The sequence below is a fragment of the Aquarana catesbeiana genome, linkage group LG05 (assembly GCF_042186555.1).
Source record: "Aquarana catesbeiana isolate 2022-GZ linkage group LG05, ASM4218655v1, whole genome shotgun sequence".
In the NCBI taxonomy this organism is placed as follows: domain Eukaryota; kingdom Metazoa; phylum Chordata; class Amphibia; order Anura; family Ranidae; genus Aquarana; species Aquarana catesbeiana.
In genome coordinates, this window is record NC_133328.1 from 537,513,791 (window position 1) to 537,532,290 (window position 18,500).

The 18,500-nt window shown below is 38.8% G+C and overlaps 1 protein-coding gene across 4 annotated transcripts in view; it reads right to left on the minus strand.

The window, feature by feature from the left end:
• TRPA1 (transient receptor potential cation channel subfamily A member 1) overlaps positions 1-18,500 on the minus strand; it is a 321,861-nt gene that overhangs the window by 232,743 nt on the left and 70,618 nt on the right. For all 4 annotated transcript variants that reach the window (XM_073631793.1, XM_073631794.1, XM_073631792.1 and 1 more), the window contains 2 exons: positions 12,677-12,839; positions 5,025-5,200 (listed from right to left, as the gene is read on the minus strand). In XM_073631793.1, coding sequence (XP_073487894.1) covers positions 5,025-5,200; positions 12,677-12,839 — 339 coding nt within the window. The remainder of the gene's footprint in view (positions 1-5,024; positions 5,201-12,676; positions 12,840-18,500) is intronic.

An 18,500-nucleotide genomic window follows, 5' to 3' on the forward strand; every position in this document is an offset into this window, starting at 1 on the left:
ACTAACTATGTAACTATGTAACTATGGAAGTGTTATAGCAACAGTGAATCTTCAGGTTATTACAAATATTCTATAATGACTGGTTCTCTTCAAGTTATTATGGGCTATAAGTTCAATAATGGATGTAACAGTAATCCATCTGACATATAGCAGAGTAAAATGCCTGATGGGATACTTATGATTACAAAGCATAGCCCCTGCTATTTGCTACTAAATGCATTAGACAAGGGAAGGATGCATCAATTAAACATTAAAACACCAGATGTGAATTACAAGGAAAAAATAAACTTTCATTATTTGTCAAACTAAAGCCCAATTTTTACTGTCTTGATAATTGTATTATGTGCTATCCCATTTACCAGACTCCTGAACTTAATTCCTAATCAATTTTAACAGGGGAACTATTCCAACGTTGTGCACAGATACATTTGAGCATTTATAAAGTGCTAAGAATGTAGTGTATAGAGCATGCTATGCATTAACCATATAGTCTGATTTAGACTTTAGCTAAAGTACACGCAGTGCAGGTGATTTACTTAAGCGATAATAAATGTTCATTAAGCCTATTGAATGAAGTGAGGCTTTCAGATTAAAAATGTTGTAACACAAATAATTAAGTCCTCATCTTTGCTTCAAACCCTTACTCCCTGTCTGGACATCTGAGTCCAGGTGACAGATGCACGCCGTTGGGGGTCAGGAGTGCATGGCTAAGGTAGTGGAACTTACAGCTGACTGCCGTGGATGGACCTCTGAGTGGTTCAGGAAAGCAGGTCCTCTGGAGCACCAACACGGATCCCACTGGGAGCTAGAGCATGAGATTCCCCAGGGCGTGGAGTCTAAGAGCCAGCAGGTGTTCACCAGAGCCCCTAGTGGTGGGGATGGACTTCGCTGCAACTGGCTCCAGGTCGCGCCCCCCAGGGTCTCCCAGCTCACGCTCACGGTAGGCTACTGGAGGATAGAAAGTGTTTAGAATGTGATTATTATGTAACTATATCTATATTTCAGATAAAGATAAAGTCACCCAAATGTAAATCTCCTCTGATGAAGGAAAATATGTACCAATAAATTCCGAAACATGTTGGGATACATGCTATAAATCTTTACGGACTGACCTCAGTTTGACTCTAGCAGTACCTGGATTATTCACCTTGAGTTTGACATATATATATGTATTACTTGGTTCATTGGTATACATTGTATATTTTAACATTACTGTCTATGGTTATGTTAATATATTTAATTATGCTGTGTACTTAATAAAAGTAGCACTACGCTGCCTTTTATCTACTTTTCTACTCCCATTTTTTGACTCAAAAGTCCAAGGGAGCTGCTCCTATTGCACTTCCTTTTTCTGTATTTAGGATGTTGGCAGTTTCACACATTCATCTCCTATAAACATTTTTACTACTGGAGGATAGAAAGGAAGCAGCAGACCGGGACAACAAGGGATAGTCGGGGATAAGCCAAAAAGTTGGGGCAACGAGCAGGCAGGGGTAGTCAAAAAACACGCCAAAGGTCAGGGTATGAAGCAGACAAGGATAGTCAAGAACAAGCCAAGGATGGTAAACAGGATCAGACGTAGAGCACACAGCAAGAAGCACACAGGAAGCCAAACACACAATATTGATCAGCGAGGCTTGGCTGCAGTGCACAGGTTAATATAGTGTTCCCAGTCGAAGGCTGGGGTGGAAGATTACTTAAACAGACAGGTGAACAGGGTCGGTCTCTAAGCTGAACACAACAGAGAGGTAAGCAGACAGACATGAACATTACTGCAGACTCATGACACTCCCTTTGAAAATATATGTTTATACACCCCCGTGGCTAACAGCATCATTAAATAATATGGTGAAGACTAAATATAATATAGGAAAATCAAATGCAAATAGTGCCAAAGTCCCAGTTTCATCCAAAGTGGTGAAGAGATTAGGTGTATGCTGTAAATTCCAGTGTCAGGTCACCTGAGAGCAGGTGACAGATGCACTCCGTAGGAGTCAGGAGTGCACCGCTAAGGTAGTGGACCCTAGGACTGACTGCTGCGGATTGAACCTTGGGAGGTTCAGGAAGCAGGTCTACTAGATCACTAACACAGATCCCAGTGGGAGCTGGAGCATAGGTTCCCCAGGGCACGAAGTCTAAGAGCCAGCAGGTGTTCACCAGAGCCTCTAGTGGTGAGGATGGACTGCGCTGCAGTCTGGCTCCAGGTCTCGGCCCCAAGGGTCTCACAGCTCACACTCACAGTAGACTACAGGAGATAGAGGAAGGAAGCAACAGGCTGGAACAACAAGGATAGTAAGGGGATACGCCAAGGTCGGTGCAACTAGCAGACAAGGACAACAAAGTACATGCCAAAGATTCAGGGTCACAGACAAACAGGGATAGTCGGGGACACGCCAAAAGGTCAGGGTCACGAGCAAACAGGAATAGTCAAGCACACGCCAAGTTAGGTAACAGAGACAAACGTAGAGCACACGGCAAGCAGGAAACAGGAAGCCAAACACACAATGGTTGATCAGCAAGGTTGGTTTGCAATGCACAGGTTAATATAGTGTTCCTAATTAGAGGCTGAGGTGGAGCTATGCTGAGGGAAGATTATATATGCAGTCAGGTGAGAGTGGCTGGCCTCTAAAGGAACACATGGAGAGAGGTAAGCTGACAGACACACATTGCTGCATAACCATGACATCCAGTCTGAAGTATGAATCACCCAGGTGATACCTGTCTTGGGATCAAATCTGTCAATGTACTGGTTCAGGTGTGCGTGATGATGTCACAAGCGTAAGCTCCGTCGGATTCGAGCCCAGGACCTGTATTTTTTTATTCAAATGCTTGTTTATGACATTTATCTTGTAAGTAGCTAACTCTGTTTCATTTTAATACATTTATTTACAGTTTTACACTATGCGGGTCTCTCCGTTTTTGTTCTTTTATATGCTATGATGGAATACCTTATATGGTTACTTGTGAGACTGGAGTGACCATTGACAGCGAGCAGGAAAGAAAGGTTCCCATTAGGGGATGCATTGGTTAATACAGCCTATTTGACTCTTTTTAATTAAAGGTCCACATGCTCTGGTAAGAGTGTATTTTGTCTTATGGTGGTGGTACACCTGGGTAATTCATACTTCATACTGGAATTTTCACCATACACCTGATTTCTTCACCATTTTGGATGAAACTGGGACTTTGGCACTTTTTTTATTTGATTTTCATATATTATATTTAGTCTTCATCATATTGGACTTATTTTGGGAGTTATCACATAAGTTAATTTTGGTTCACTTTTTCAATATTTTCACGATTATATATTGTAATAATTTTTAGCGCAGAAAAGATCTGTGCATTTATTATTGGTTTACAATTTGTTCTGATTTTCTTCTAGCCGGTTGCTTATTTTTGTATCTGCCAGCGCGATATCTGTTTGTTTATTATTTCAATCCATTGTGTATATTATATTGCATTGTACAACCTTTGACTTATGCTCTTTTTGTTTAGAAGTAGACGTACATAAAAAAAAGGAAGTGGGAGGAAGTGTATTCCAATTGAATGCTCCCAAAGGCCTTTCCCTACTCAGAAATACATCTATACATTTCCTATAAAATACAAAAAAGCTATATTCGAACAAAGCTAATTCACCCTGCAGAATTATGTAAAAGAGCAATATGTTAATTTAAAAAAGCAAATAGAAGACTGTGTTTACTGAAATTTTATTTTGCCTTGCCAGGCCTATATTTCCTTTCCAAAATTCATAGCCAGGTAGTCACTTTAAATAATAGGCAGAAAGGTTGTCTTCATGCAGTTTACACGTAATACATTGACAATGGAAAAATCTCCTCAGTGATCACATACAGGTCTTAAATTAGCATGTAGATATACACAGGGAAAATCCAATTAAGAAGCAGCCAGTGTCAAAAATGCATACTTTTAACAGAAGTTAGGATATTATCAAGCAGCACATTTTTTATGCAATTCCTTTAAATCAGAACTTCACACAAAAAACAAAACAAAACTAAAAAAAAAACTAAAAAAAAAAAAAAAAACAGCTGATCACTAAAATTTGCCAAGGTGAGAAATACTTCCAAATCACCTGTTGGAACAGAAACTATTTTATTGAGAAGAAGATGCCGGTGTACAGGGGATATCAAGATGTTATTGTAAAACTCAGGAGTAGAAAAAACACTTGCTACAAAGAAGCGTTCTGACCACCTTGTAATAAATAGGTTACTCTCTATGGGTAAGTTGTGCCATTCCTTTAGGTGGAAGGTACAATCCTGAGTGTTATGCATTTAATTTTTATTTTCACTCTACTCTCTTTTAAATGCAGTTTTACCTGCTTTGTACAAATGAGATCTTTCTTTTTGATGAGTGGGGTTTTGATTTGAAGTGCATTCATATATGACTTTTGGGTTTTTGGAGTAGTAGTACACACACGTAGGGATTCAACATTGCTTGATAATATTGATGGCTGTACCAAAAGTAATGCAAGTGGACAAAAGTTTGTTATTAAATGAGTCACTGTGTTCTTGACAAAGGAGGAGTGTGTGCTGTTCTAAATCCGCAGATTACTAAAGAATGTTTACATAGATAGCATCATTGAGAAGAGTCACTAATGATAAGACAATGCTCTTGTCAGTGGAGCCATCTATGTAAACGTTCTGTAGCCTGGATGTTAAACAGCCTGCACTTCTCCTCTGTCAAGAACTCATTCATGGCACATTGCTTCTACTTGAAATTGTTTATTTACCTGCAATGAAAAAGAAGAAGAGTTACTATAGAGGAGCTACTTTACCAGCATGTAAAATTTGAAGGACCTGTGTAAGTTAATAACAAAGTTAGGCCCACTTTTGGCCCTTGTACATTGAACATACAGGTCTTTGGTTTATACCATGCAAATGCTGATTATTCTAAGAGAGGTTATACCATTCTATTGTATATGCATCATGATGGATTGTGGTGCTCAATGCAGTTGTCAGATACTAAACATAACAGTAGCTTCTTGTTTGCAGTCTTGCGGTATTTCTTACCTCCACTATACAGTTATGATGCAATTGAATGGCCAGATGAATTGGAGCCAGCCTATAAAAGTTCAGCAAGTTCGGGTTAGCTCCTCTGCTTAAAAGAATTCTGACACTGTCCACCTGGTTTTTAAATATAGCCCAGTGGAGTGGTGTACCTCCTTTGCCATCCTGAGCATTGAGAACTGCAAACAAATCAGATAATTAGTACATATATTATTGTTGGATATATAACAAGGCCTATTGTGGGCATGTAACTGGTGGTGAATACAAACTTTATTTGTAAAGAATTTGTATGATGCATAAAAAAACACTTTAATGTTATTGGTCTCCATGGTGTTGTAATACATCAGAAGCATTTCACCCCAATAACAATATTTAAAGACATACTCCAGCTGAACATGAAAATCTGTTATTTAAATAAAGAAAGCAAATCCTTTTTGCAATGTGCAGTCTCTTAAAACTTCATCCTTGCATTTAACTTGTTCCAGAGCTGTCTGCATTGCAAATTCCTATGGTCACCATCAACCCAGTCTCCCAAACTACCTCTTTCTGATCCTGTAAATATACTGGTCGAGAGTCTTAATGTTTGCAGCTGTGTCCACTAAAAAATTTGGGGCCTGCATGTATCTTAAGGCCAACCCGACCATGGATAACTGTACTGCACAAAGCCCAGTCCCTCTTGTTCCTGAGAGCGTGATCTAAGAAAGCATGCTTTTGATGCAATAGAGTTATTCAAAAATACACCCACTGCAAGTTTTACTTTGCCTCTCACATTCAAAAAGCCTTTTTTTAAAAAAAAATGTTAGTGCTAAATATTTTCTTATAAATATTAATTAGACTGGAACTTTTCTTGAGGACTGAATGTAACTTATGATACAGGAAGCAGTGGGAGAGACATTTACATAGAGAGTTACATAGCACAGTCTTCAGGATGACTTTCTTAGATGCTCTCTGGATTCTTGCTGCACTGGATTACAAACAATTAGGATTTAAGCAAATCGAATAGACTTTATGACTTTAGAATAGTTTTAGTATTTACAAGCTGGCATTATTTGTAGTTTTTTTCACGTGTGTGACCCTGCTATTTAAGTATACTAAGGCTCACAGTAATTTATTAAATTACTAATGTGAGTGTATAGAGCTTTTCATCCATTCTTTTAGGGGCCCTTTTTTCATATTTACAGTTGCAGGCTCCTCTATCTATCTAAGGTTTAAGAACATGACCTCAAACTAGTTCAAAACTTATCTTAGAAAGTATTATTTGCCAAAAGAGTAGTTGATACACTACTGTTCAAAAGTTCTAGGCAGGTGTGAAGAACTGATGTAAAGTAAGAATGCTTTCAAAAATATATATTTTAATTATTTAATTGTATCAGTTTACAAAATGCAAAGTGAGTGGTGAACAGAAGAAAAAATCGTAAAAAAATCAATATTTGGTGTGACTACCCTTTGGCATCAAACCAGCATCAATTCTTACCCTTGCACACTGTACACTTGTACTATGTTGGGGATTTTGTAGGATTAGAGTCAGGTGTAGATTAACCAATTATACCAAGCAGGTGTCCCTTTCATGACTAAGTAAATTTCTGACATTTGTTGCTTGCAAGTTAAAATCCGTATTTTTTGCTAGAAAATTACTTAGAACCCCCAAACATTATATATATTTTTAGCAGAGAATCTAGAGAATAAAATGGCGATTTTTGCAATATTTTATATCACACTGTATTTGCGCAGCAGTCTTTCAAATGCAATTTTTTAGGAAAAAAGGCACTTTTGTGAATTAAAAAAAACTAAACAGTAAAGTTAGCCCAATTTTTTTGTATAATGTGAAACAGGATGTTACGTTGAGTAAATAGATACCCAACATGTCACATTTTGAAATTGCGCACACTCATGGAATGGCGACAAACTACGGTACATAAAAATCTCCATAGGCAGCGATTTAAAAAAAAACAAACTGTTACCAGGTTAGAGTTACAGGGGAGGTCTAGTGCTAGAATTATTGCTCTATTGCTCTCACTCTGATGATCGCGGAAATACCTCACATGTGTGATTTGAACACTGTTTACATATGTGGGCATGATTTACGTGTGCGTTTTCTTTGCTGCGCGAGCTGGAGGGGACGGAGGCACTTTAAAAATTTAATTTTTTTTTCTTATTTATTTATTTTTACATTGTTACTTTAAAAAAAAAATCTGATCCCTTTTATTGCTGTCACAAAGAATGTAAACATCCCTTGTGACAGCAATAGGTGGTGACAGGTACTCTTTATGGAGGGATTTGGGGTTATGGAGGGATCGACCCCAAATCCTTACTATGCACTTCAAAGTATTCAGATTGCCAAAAATGATGATTCTGAATACTGTAATTTTTTTTAAATACGGCGCCATTGGCAGCCGAGTAAACCGGAAGTGACGTCATGACATCGCTTCCGTGTTTACAGAAAGTAGACTGGAACAAAGCCATTTCCGGCTTTGTTTCTGTCTTACTATAGCCGGCGGAAGTGGCGAATCATGTCTCGGGTCTCCCGGTGGGATGGGAGGCCTGGGAAGAGCGGCAGAAGGCGGCGGGAGGGGGGGCGTCCCCTCTCGCTCCTCCGACATAACAGCCCAGTATAACCCTTTAAAGCTGAGGCTGAATATGTGCGTACGCTCGACGGGAAGGAGATAATCATCAATTTCATACGTAGGTTGCAGCACAGTCATCAACTGAAACAAAATCAGCTGCCAAAGAGGCACAGAGAAACAGGCAACCCTGCTGTCGCAGTGTCAGCCAAGAAAACTTAATACAGCAGATAAAAGACACATCATGCTAACTTTACTTCAACATCAGAAGATGTCCAGCAGTGCCATCAGCACAGAACTGATGGAAACCAGCAGGACCCAGGTACACCCGTCTAATGTGTGGAGAAGTCTGGACAGAAATTGTCTTGCTGGAAGAATTGTGGTCAAGAAGTCATACCTCCAACGTGGAAACAAGGCTAACCGACTCAACTATGTATAAAAAACATAGAAACTGGGGTACAGAAAAAATTGCAGCAGGTGCTCTGGACTGATGAGTCATAATTTGAAATATTTGGCTGTAGCAGGAAACAGTTTGTTTGCTGAATGGCTGAAGAGCGGTATAATAATTAGTATTTGCAGTCAACAGTGAAGCATGGTGGAGGTTCTTTGCGAGTTTAGAGCTGCATTTCTGCAAATAGATTTGGAGATTTGGTCAGGATCAATGGTGTCCTCAATGCAGAGAAATGCAGGCAGATACTTATCCATCATGCCATACCATCAGGAAGGCATGTGATTGACCCTAAATTTATTCTGCACCATAACAATGACTCCAAACATACAGCCAATGTTATTAAGAACTATCTTAAGTGTAAAGAAGAGCGAGGAGTCCTTGAAGTGATTTTTTGAACCCCACAGAGCCCTGATCTCAACATCATCAATCTGTCTGGGATTACATGAAGAGACAGAAGGATTTGAGGCAGCCTACATCTACAGAAGATCTGTGGTTAGTTCTCCAAGATGTTTGGAACAATCTACTTGCCAAGTTCCTTCAAAAACTGTGTGCAAGTGTACCTAGAACAATTTATTCTGTTTTGAAGACAAAGGGTGGTCACACACATATTGATTTGATTTGGATTTCTCTTCCATTCCTTTTTGTTAAATGATAAAAAATAAACTATTAACACTTCTATTTCTGAAAGCCTTCCTTATCCTAATTTACAGCTTTATTTCACACAATCCTAAAACTTTTGCACAGTAGTGAATATACATATATATATACATAAATGTGGCAGACTCGTGTGGACCACTAGGTCTTTATTTTTTCTGCAACCACTCTTCTATGTTTATATCTAACCTCACAGCACATCACAGCACCTATGACTGTTCTGAATAACTGGTAATCAGCACTACAGTAACTGAAGGTCTTAATCAAATTTCAAATAGATTAACTGGTTACCATACTTCTCTATCCTTGTTGATTGCATACATTTATTATCCTAAAAGCCGTCCATAAAAATACCTCATGTAAATGACAGCTGTTGGCTTCCATCCCTGATAAAAATATGTATCTCTAGTTCAAACAGGAAGACAAACACCTTCTTATCTTCAGAACCATGGTTAAGCTGTGCTCTGAGGAAACTTATCTTTGCCTCATTTTCAATGTGACCAATACATTTTTTGGGTGATCGGTTGTAAATACTGATTATTTTAATATTCTACAAATTAAGGATGAGTCGAATGAGGAACCATTGGGAGGCACAATGGATGCCCATTAACTCTACCGATACACCAGTGCCACGTCCCAAAATCAATTCATATTTAAATCACAAAGGGGTTTGAACCATAGTTCATGAACTTTATGGGCACAACTCCAACAGATAAGTAAATATATTTTAAGATTGTAACTGCCCTCTTCTCTTGATACATTTAGCATTGGCAGAGTGAAAAGTTTGTAGCCCCCCTTCTCCAGGGAAAAAATAAAAAAAAATATCTTCAATACCAAAGCACCCCCTAAAAATTAAACCCTCCCCTATCTGAACATTTACAATTAAAAATTAAAAATGAGCATTTAACACATCTCCGCCACAATCCTTCACTCCCTACAAGTCATACTTACAGTGATATTAAAGTCTTGTTTTTTTTTTCTTTGTTTAAAAATAACAAACATGTTATACTTACCTGCTCAGTGCAGCCCCGATCCACCTCTTTTCGGGTCCCTTACAGGCACTCCTGGCCCCTCCCTCCTGCTGAGTGTCCCCACAGCAAGCAGCTTGCTATGGGGGCACCTGAGTAGGCTCGCTGCCGAGCCGCTGCTCTGTGTGTCCATTCAGACATGGAGCCGAAGCTCAGCCCTGCTTCCTCTCTCTCCTCATTGGCTCACTGACTTTGATTGACAGCAGCGGGAGCTAATGGTGCCCACTGATGTCTCAGCCAATGAGGAGGGAGAGTCCCCGGACAGCCGAGGCTCTCGTGCTCTCGTGCTGGATCGAGATGGGGCTCAGGTAAGTATTAGGGGGTTCTGAGGAGGGCTGCTGCACACAGAAGGTTTTTTATCTTAATGCATTGCATTAAGATAAAAAACCTTCTGCCTTTAGAACCACTTTATCCATTAGCATTTTGCATAATCAATTATACCTCTAACGCTTGGCCTAACCACTAATGGAAGCAATTTACATTTAACCACCCTCCTCTCACCACTGCACCTTTAGGACCAACCTAACATCCTTACACTTATTAACCCTTTTCTGATAGGTCCCATGTTAAGATCATATAACACCAATATCTCAGTGCTACAAGAAACTGTCTCACCACTCTATCATTTAACATATAATGCAGGAAATTTAATTGACAGATCACAGAACACTCAAAAAAAGAACTGATTGTCTGCATTGATAATTGCTTGATATCTATGAAATTAAACTCAATATGGTTGAAGAGGCAGATTAGCCCTGACCATGAACTTAAACGTGTAACTCCAACTTCTATTTGTTGATCTCTTGGTTTTCATAAGGAGGAACAAGTCCACATGTCTAATGCACGCAAGAATCAGTCGTGCATTAAAGAGTAAAACTAAGGAGCAAACCCATGGGACATGTAAAACCCAGCCAACTCATAATGCAAATTAGTGCTATATTTTCACATTTTCAGCATAACTATTAGAGATATTCTACATAAGACTGCATCTACCGGTACTTACCAGTTCTTCTGTGCTCTAAAAAAGTCACACTTCCAGGATTCTGTAGTGTTGGGTGGTTTGGAGGTGAAAGCAGTTGCTTTCTGAATGATCAGGGCCTGCACATTTAGAAGGAGGGTGGCTCTGGGGTGTTTATACTTTGAATGTGCATATCAGAATGCATTACAGTATGCCCTTCTGTTTTCAGCTTGGGAATGTATGACTTATATTCAAAAAATCCAAAACAGAAAGTTACAGGTTACTAATAGCCATTGGGATTGCAGCATGGGGTAGAAATAATCAATGCAGCAAAGACAAATATACAAATAATGCAAGCAGTCTGTATCCATGTTGAGTCTATTTAAATAGCAGATTTCCATGTTTGCTGGAAAGTACCTTACATTCCATTAAAATCCTAGCTTTGCAATACATTATATTTAATAAAACTCTTACTTCAAAACTTATTTTCCTTAGTGATCCTGCAAATAAAACACCTCCTTCCTAGGTTGGCTATGCTTACTCCTCCACTGTTTATATGAAAAGGAGCCATGGTTGTCACCTATGTTGGATTTCAAACATGTCTACCTTTGTTCAACTTCATTACACAATTACATAGAGGGTTATGAGATTAGTAGTTTACAGAACAAAAGATTTTGTTTTGCTTTCAAATCTCTCCTAAATATGTTTTTACCCTGAAAAATAAAACAAATGCGGACATAACATGTAAGGACTGGTATGCAGCAATATATTGCATTTTGTTTTTGGGTTTAGTTGTTCTTTAATTTATAGATTTTCCATTGTTTAATAAAGGGATGTCTATTGCTATAATAACTTGGCATATATTCTAAGTATAAATATGTGGTGCTGTTTTACGATATTAACATCAACCTGACACAAGCCTGGACAACTAAAAGTGATAATATAATGCAAAAACAGGAGATTAAAAAAACAACAGCAGCCCCACAGATAGGTAGCTGGGGTTGTATACAAATTTAAATGTTTCTGTAAAAGGAAAACTCAACCCTACCAGTTGCCATCCTGAAACCCTCCTTTACCAAAAAGGCCACAAATCACATTTAAGGAGCAAGATGAAGTCTGGCATGTGGAAATGGGTTGGAGTAAGCTTTGCTTTTACAGGGTAACATAACCAGTGCTTATGGCGTTTTAATTTCCATTTCATTTTGACTTATTTGGTTTGCCAAAGTTCTGGACAGGTTTACCATATAAGTAACACATTGACATTGCCCTAGACCCCAAAATCAGCAATGTCCCATCAAGTAAATATTTTTTTTTCACACTCACTGTGAACTGACAAAGGGCATCAAAGCGTTATAAGTGGTTGCAATACCGCTGAGGCCACAGTGATGTTTAGAAAAGTAATCTTTTCTGCAGCCATCAGTGTAGACTCCTTGGGGAGCTAATAGTCTGTGTTAAGGACTGAAGGGTCCATGATCACAAGCTTGGCAGCCTGTAGTCATCAAACAAAGTTCTCCAGGTAGAACTTTCACAACAATTCTGCTATGGTTGGGTGCTGGTCCAGTTCATCTCTCTAGCAGATATTTACAAAGATCAAGAAGGATCCACTAAAACAAATCACATATAAAATATTTTCCCAGAAAATTAGATGGAATCATTGTACAATTAGGTTGTAGAAAATGTCTTAGTTCATTAAATGGCACAGGTGCATTTCATATACGCCACTGCTTTTTCAAAGAGTCTTTAAAAAAGCACTTGTAAGTGTGAAATACATAAGAACTGTATCCCGTGTCATTTAATAACCAAGGGAAGATGTTTTCCATAATGTGATTCTGCAATTAATTCTTCTAATTTTGACAAGCCTGTGTTATCTTACAAAGATTTTAAGGCTGGTAATTTTTTTTTCAAGTATACATCTATCAACTGACACCAGAGGCTAGCAATTTTGTATTATGTTATAGCTATTACACATATTCTCACTTTTACCACCCAAAGTGATATTTTACCTTCATCGGTACCCTCATTGACTATCATGAACACAATTTCCAAGTGTCCATGTTTTGCAGCATAATGTAGTGGAGTGGCCTCAATATCATCTCTGGCCATCAGGCATGATGGGTTCTTCAGTATAAAACTCCGCACACGACACACATGACCCTCCTTAACAAGCTGTATTAAAATAACAATGCCAGTTAATCCACTGCCAATTAGTATTTAGCATAATACAATATACAGTAACATTTATCAACATCTAATAAAAGCGTGCTTATGTTAGGGGACACTACAACGTTGCCTGTCTATGTTTTTCATGTTATTATTTATTTTAAGTGTATTGTTGAAATTAATTTTGTTGTGTAAAATATGTTTTTTAAAATGATTACCCTCTCTGGGTGTCAAATACCCAAGAATAGGTTTAATGTGTGCATAACAGAGCTAATTGCAATACCACACTCAGAAAGTGATCCATGAACAGAGTTTAGGGGAATTCCAGCCAATCCTCTGCCATCTGTGTATCACCAGATGTTTTCAAAACTGATGTTTGAGTTTGCATGTAATTGTTATTTCTATATTTTAAAGTCAAGGTAATGACAATACTCATTTGAAAAGCAAATAAACAATGTATTTAATGACGGATTTTGACTAGCTAGTTGCAAATTTCAAACAGTAAGGGTGACGCAGCATGATCAATAGGCTGCAGAAAATTTTACTTAAAAAATAAAGTGTGGCATTTAGTATGGTGCTGAGCAATGTTCTGCTGGTCATGTACACTGCAATTTTCAGGCAATTTCAAGCACTTTCAACCAGCTTTTTATAGCAAGAAAGATTAAACAGATTTGTTTTTGCAATTCAAAAAAAATTAAATTAAAAATTATTTAAATTGCTAGAAAATTTCTTCATGAGAAAGTATTAGACAGCATTAAAAAACTGAGATTGGATATTCATTGCCTGATTAGGTGAGCATCCCACACCTGTGGCAGGTTGAGGGCATGCGGCCTGGTACGGTTCAGGAGGGGAGGGACTGCTCGCCCCCCCCCCCCTCTTTCCGGCCTGCAGATCTGCATGCCCAGGTACGGGTCGGTTATAGATTTTATAGATTTCCATATCAGACCTGAAAGGCCTAGTATGGATTAAGGGACCCCACGCTGTTTCTTTTCTGAATTTTTATTTGCTGGCATTCTTTTTTTACATTTCAGCTGTCAGTGGGGAAGCCCGGTGACAGCTGACGAGGCTTCCTAGCCTGCTCCTCAACAACCAGCTATTCTTCACACAGAATTGGAATCGGTCTATCATTTTTCGACTGATCTGAATTCGAAACATTCAGAAAATTTGGAATTCATTCGAAAACGAATATACGTAATGCAATTAAATTAATTTTAGCTAAATTTGTTACTATTTCATTTGGAGATTTGCATACACCCAAATCACCAAATAACCAAAAATGTGTCCGAATTTATATTCAGACCGAAACAAATTGCACATGTCTAGTGGTCTCCTTACTCCTCTTTGCCTTCTCCTTTGCATAGAGTTTTCACAGCAAACAGTGTTTGTGCTGAAGTCTACTGCTCTCTTTGATGGAGAAAGTCACATCCAACTGACCTCTTATAAAGAACCCACTGTATCTGTAAAAACTAAGGTTTAGGACAAATTATAGTACCATATGCTTAACTGCAGCAAACAGTCTTTAAAATTGTTTTATAATGTTCATTTTCATTGGGGGTCTGCCATCCAGATTTCCAACCCAGTGCTATTGACATCTGCCCAGCCTACCTTCTGCATCTTGGGAAAGTCCCATAAATTCTAATGGCAGTCGAGCATCAAAACTTTGCTTAAAAATCTTGCAAGAACTTGTGAGAACCTTTTAAGAAGTATCAGAAGAGCAGTACAGTTACATCTTAGTGTGTACATTCTTCACTGGATGCTATCGCTTTTACCATGTGTTCACACTGCCATAGCATTATTATGCAGGTCAGTCATGTTGCTGATACTTTCCTGTACTGCATTCTTGGTGGGTCCAGTTTGAACATAGGGAAAGAACAAGCTAACTTTCAAAGATTAATTATTCAATATGGCTCCACTGACTGAGCATTGCAACTGGGTTTGATAAGTGGAGCTCCATGAGGGACAATTAACAGATGTAAAGAATTGCTGCACATAGAGTATTAGGGATTGCATATCAATGTACAAAAATATAAATACTGAACACCATTTATATATAAGGCAATGGGGGCAAAGGTGCTTGTTCTTTTTTTAAAATAGGTGTTATCTCAAGCTGGTCATAGATTGAGGAAATTGTTCAGATGTGCAACCATAATCTGACTACCCACTGTTGTATTTGGGGGGTAAAAATTTGCAAAGAGAGAAAGTGCACTGGTCCTGTACCTCACAAACATATTAAATAGCAGGCATGTAACCATCCATTGATCAATTCGACAATGGAGATGCAACAAGGTCCTGTCCTTGGTATGCAATGGATAGTTATATGCCTGAAATGCTGGTGCACTTTCTCTCTTAGTGATTTTAGTACAGTTCTAAGATTTCCCAAACCTGTGGAGAGCTGCAAGGCCATGAACTGTTATGACATCACATAAGCCTGGTTAGTGAATGAGAAGATTTTCTAACTCTGTGCTTAACCAATTAGCACTGAAGTGCTGGTAGTCTGTTTCTATTAGTTATATCTGTGGGGTGTCCATCACTTAAATATGTATGTTCACATTGCCCAAGCATACATATTTGTGTGAATGGAATAGAGAAGAGGGAGTGATGCCATACACCTCCAGTGCCCAGTTTTCTTGGGGCAGCCAACAACACTCAAATAAGATAATGCACAAACTATTCTTTTGTCCTTGAGATTTGTAGTCCAGGGATGTCAGCTGAGGCCTGAGGCCTGAGGACTTGAGACATTTACACCATCTGGCCGATTTTGGTCATCTCACATCTATGCTGATCTTTAGCCATAGCAAACTATTAGCACAGATATTTTGCTAATCTTTTCCAATAAACTAAATTCTATCTTATATAAGATGTGTAATGCAGAACAGAATAGTGGTCTTTTCTGGGGTGTTTAAAATGTATTCACCAGTGGCAACCAATCAAAAGTTTCACTGATTAGTCCTCAGTAAACTAAAATTGATTTGGTACACTTTTAGCATCTCTAATGCTCTACACTTTTTTTTATAATAAGCCTATCTTAGCTACCACATGGAAATAGGCAGCACAACACAGAGAGAACCCCCAATATCAAGGAATTTCTCAGCGGTGTGTTCAGTGTTCAGCTGCAAAACAACATCTAATTTCCTAAAGTTAGGCATGTCAGCCTGCAAAGTAACAGCAAGAACAAAACGTGTTTGTTGTGATTCATACTGGAACGCATTCAAAAGTCTCTGGAAACTGGAAGCAGCAAGACAATGCCAAATAAAAACGTGATATCAAATAAGCACTTCTGTAGTGTGATACCAGAGGTTAGAATGCGTGTCCAAATGCACTAACTGTAATAACACCCTTTTACGTCTTTTATTGCTTAGTGATTTCAACACAAACTGGAATAGAAATTTTGATAATTGTAATAAATTGTCAGATGTATGGCCAGTTTAAAGCCCAACTGAACCCTCAAGATTTATTAATGTAATACATTGAAGCTATAATACAGTAATATAGCTGCACTTCTTTTAATGTTTTTTACAACTACGTGTTGCAGCTTGGGCTAAAATACCCTGTACTGCAGTACTCCGGAGAGTTGGACTGCAGTTCTTTCACACTAATCCATGGGCTGGCTTTCCTGCCCCCAAACAGTGCACCAATCAGCAGCACTCCTCAGGGACCAAAAGTGCTGTTGATTGGGGCATTGTTTGAGAGGGGGTGTCAGACCATTAAGGAGCTGGCCACTGCTTAGTATTAAAGAGTAGCAATCCGACATTCCAGAATACTACAGTACAGGCTATTTTAACCCTTGCTGCAGTGCATAGTTGTGAAAAAAAGTGTAAAAAAAGGACAGATTTGTACTGCATATGCAGCCTGGCTGAATTACAGTAATAGATCTTAAAGTGATACTAAAGTCCTTGTTTTTTTTTTTCTTTAAAAATAACAAACATGTTATTTTTACCTGTTCTATGCAGTGGTTTTGCACAGAGCAGCCCAGATCCTCCTCTTCTCGGGTCCCTTGCCACACTCCTGGCCCCTCCCTCCTGCTGAGTGCCCCCACAGCAAGCAGCTTGCTATGGGGGCACCCAAGCCTGTTCTGTGTGTCCATTCAGACACGGAGCCGCGGTTCAGTCCCACCCCCTCTCTCTCCTCATTGGCTCACTGACTTTGATTGACAGCAGCGGGAGCCAATGACGCCACGTTGCTGTCTCAGCCAATTAGGGGGGAGAGTCCCGGGAGTAGCCGAGACACTCCTGCAACTTTGCTGAATCGAGATGGGTTCAGGTAAGTATTAGGGGGCTGAGGGGGGCTGCTGCACACAGAAGGCTGTTTTTTTCTTAATGCATAGAATGCAAAACATTCTGACTTTACAACCACTTTAAGGGTTCAGACGACCTTTGATGCTAGTGTAAATTATTGTATTTAAAGCTATAGTAAATTTGCTGGGCAAATTTATAAAAAGGTAGTGATACTGGCATCATCCAGTTAAGTTTAACAAAGAGTTTTTAAATGCAGGCTATATGACCATCACCAATTGCAGCTGCAGGCACTATGGAGCGATTCATCCCCATAATTTGCAGCTGAAGCACTGTCCTCCAAGTCCTTCCAGCATCTCATCCTGCTCCCTCTTCCCAGCAGACTTCCAGCTTTCTAATCTACAGTGTAAGCACAGAGCAGGTGCTCAGAGAAAGGGGGAGCAGGGAGAGCTGAGCTGTGGAGGGAGCTACATGGACAACTTTCTTTAAGTATGAATTTCTCCACACTGCCTGTAGCTATAGAGGCCAATGGGAGCTGGTTTTAAAGATAATTTATCATTTGGTAATAGTGTAAGTACTTGAATGTCCCTATTCTGCAAGCAGATTTATTTAATGTTACCACACTCATTTAAACTTTCAAAAAACATTTAATCAATTTCAGAGTTTTTATTTGCAAAAATTACTAAAAAAGAGTGGCATTATAGGCAAATATCTTTTTGCATTTTAGGTAAAGTAAGGGAGGGTTATAACCCTTTTCAGTCTTTTGTCATCTGCACCCGTTTTGGAAATATCCCTTCACTTCCTGTCCCAAAGCCAAAACTGGAAATGAAAGGAAATCCCTCCAAAGCGACACAGTCCTTGGTTGTCACCAGGGTCACCAGAACTAGAATCCCCATTGGAAGATCTATCCTCCATTCCTGTTCTGGTGACAACCCAAATTTTGGATTTTTTTTTTCGCTTTCACTCTTGGTGAGAAGAAACAGAAGAAACAGAGTGGGTGACCCCCCTAATGGAGGTACAGATAGCACTATCCAAAACTAAAAATGTAGTTTAGTTATACTTTAAGGCATTCTATCACCTACTCTTTATCTCAATACTGTAAAACAATCCTAACTGTTGAACTGTCAGGTAATTTTTACAGGTAAGATGCTAGTTGGTTGTATAGCGGTGAACATTAGTTGTTGTATACATACCTCCCAACTTTTTGAGATGGGAACGAGGGACAACTATTAGCAAAAGTATGTAGGAATAGGACACACCCCCTTCAAGGAGAATTATAAAAAAAAAGGATTAGTTAAACCCACAAGTGCTTTTTTTCTACCATTGCTATTCCTTTAGACTGGCTTTTGAAATTTACAAATGCAGCCATTTAGAATTTGGACGAAAGGTTTAGCACTGGGAAACACTTTTTGAAAGATAAAACGTGCATTTTATA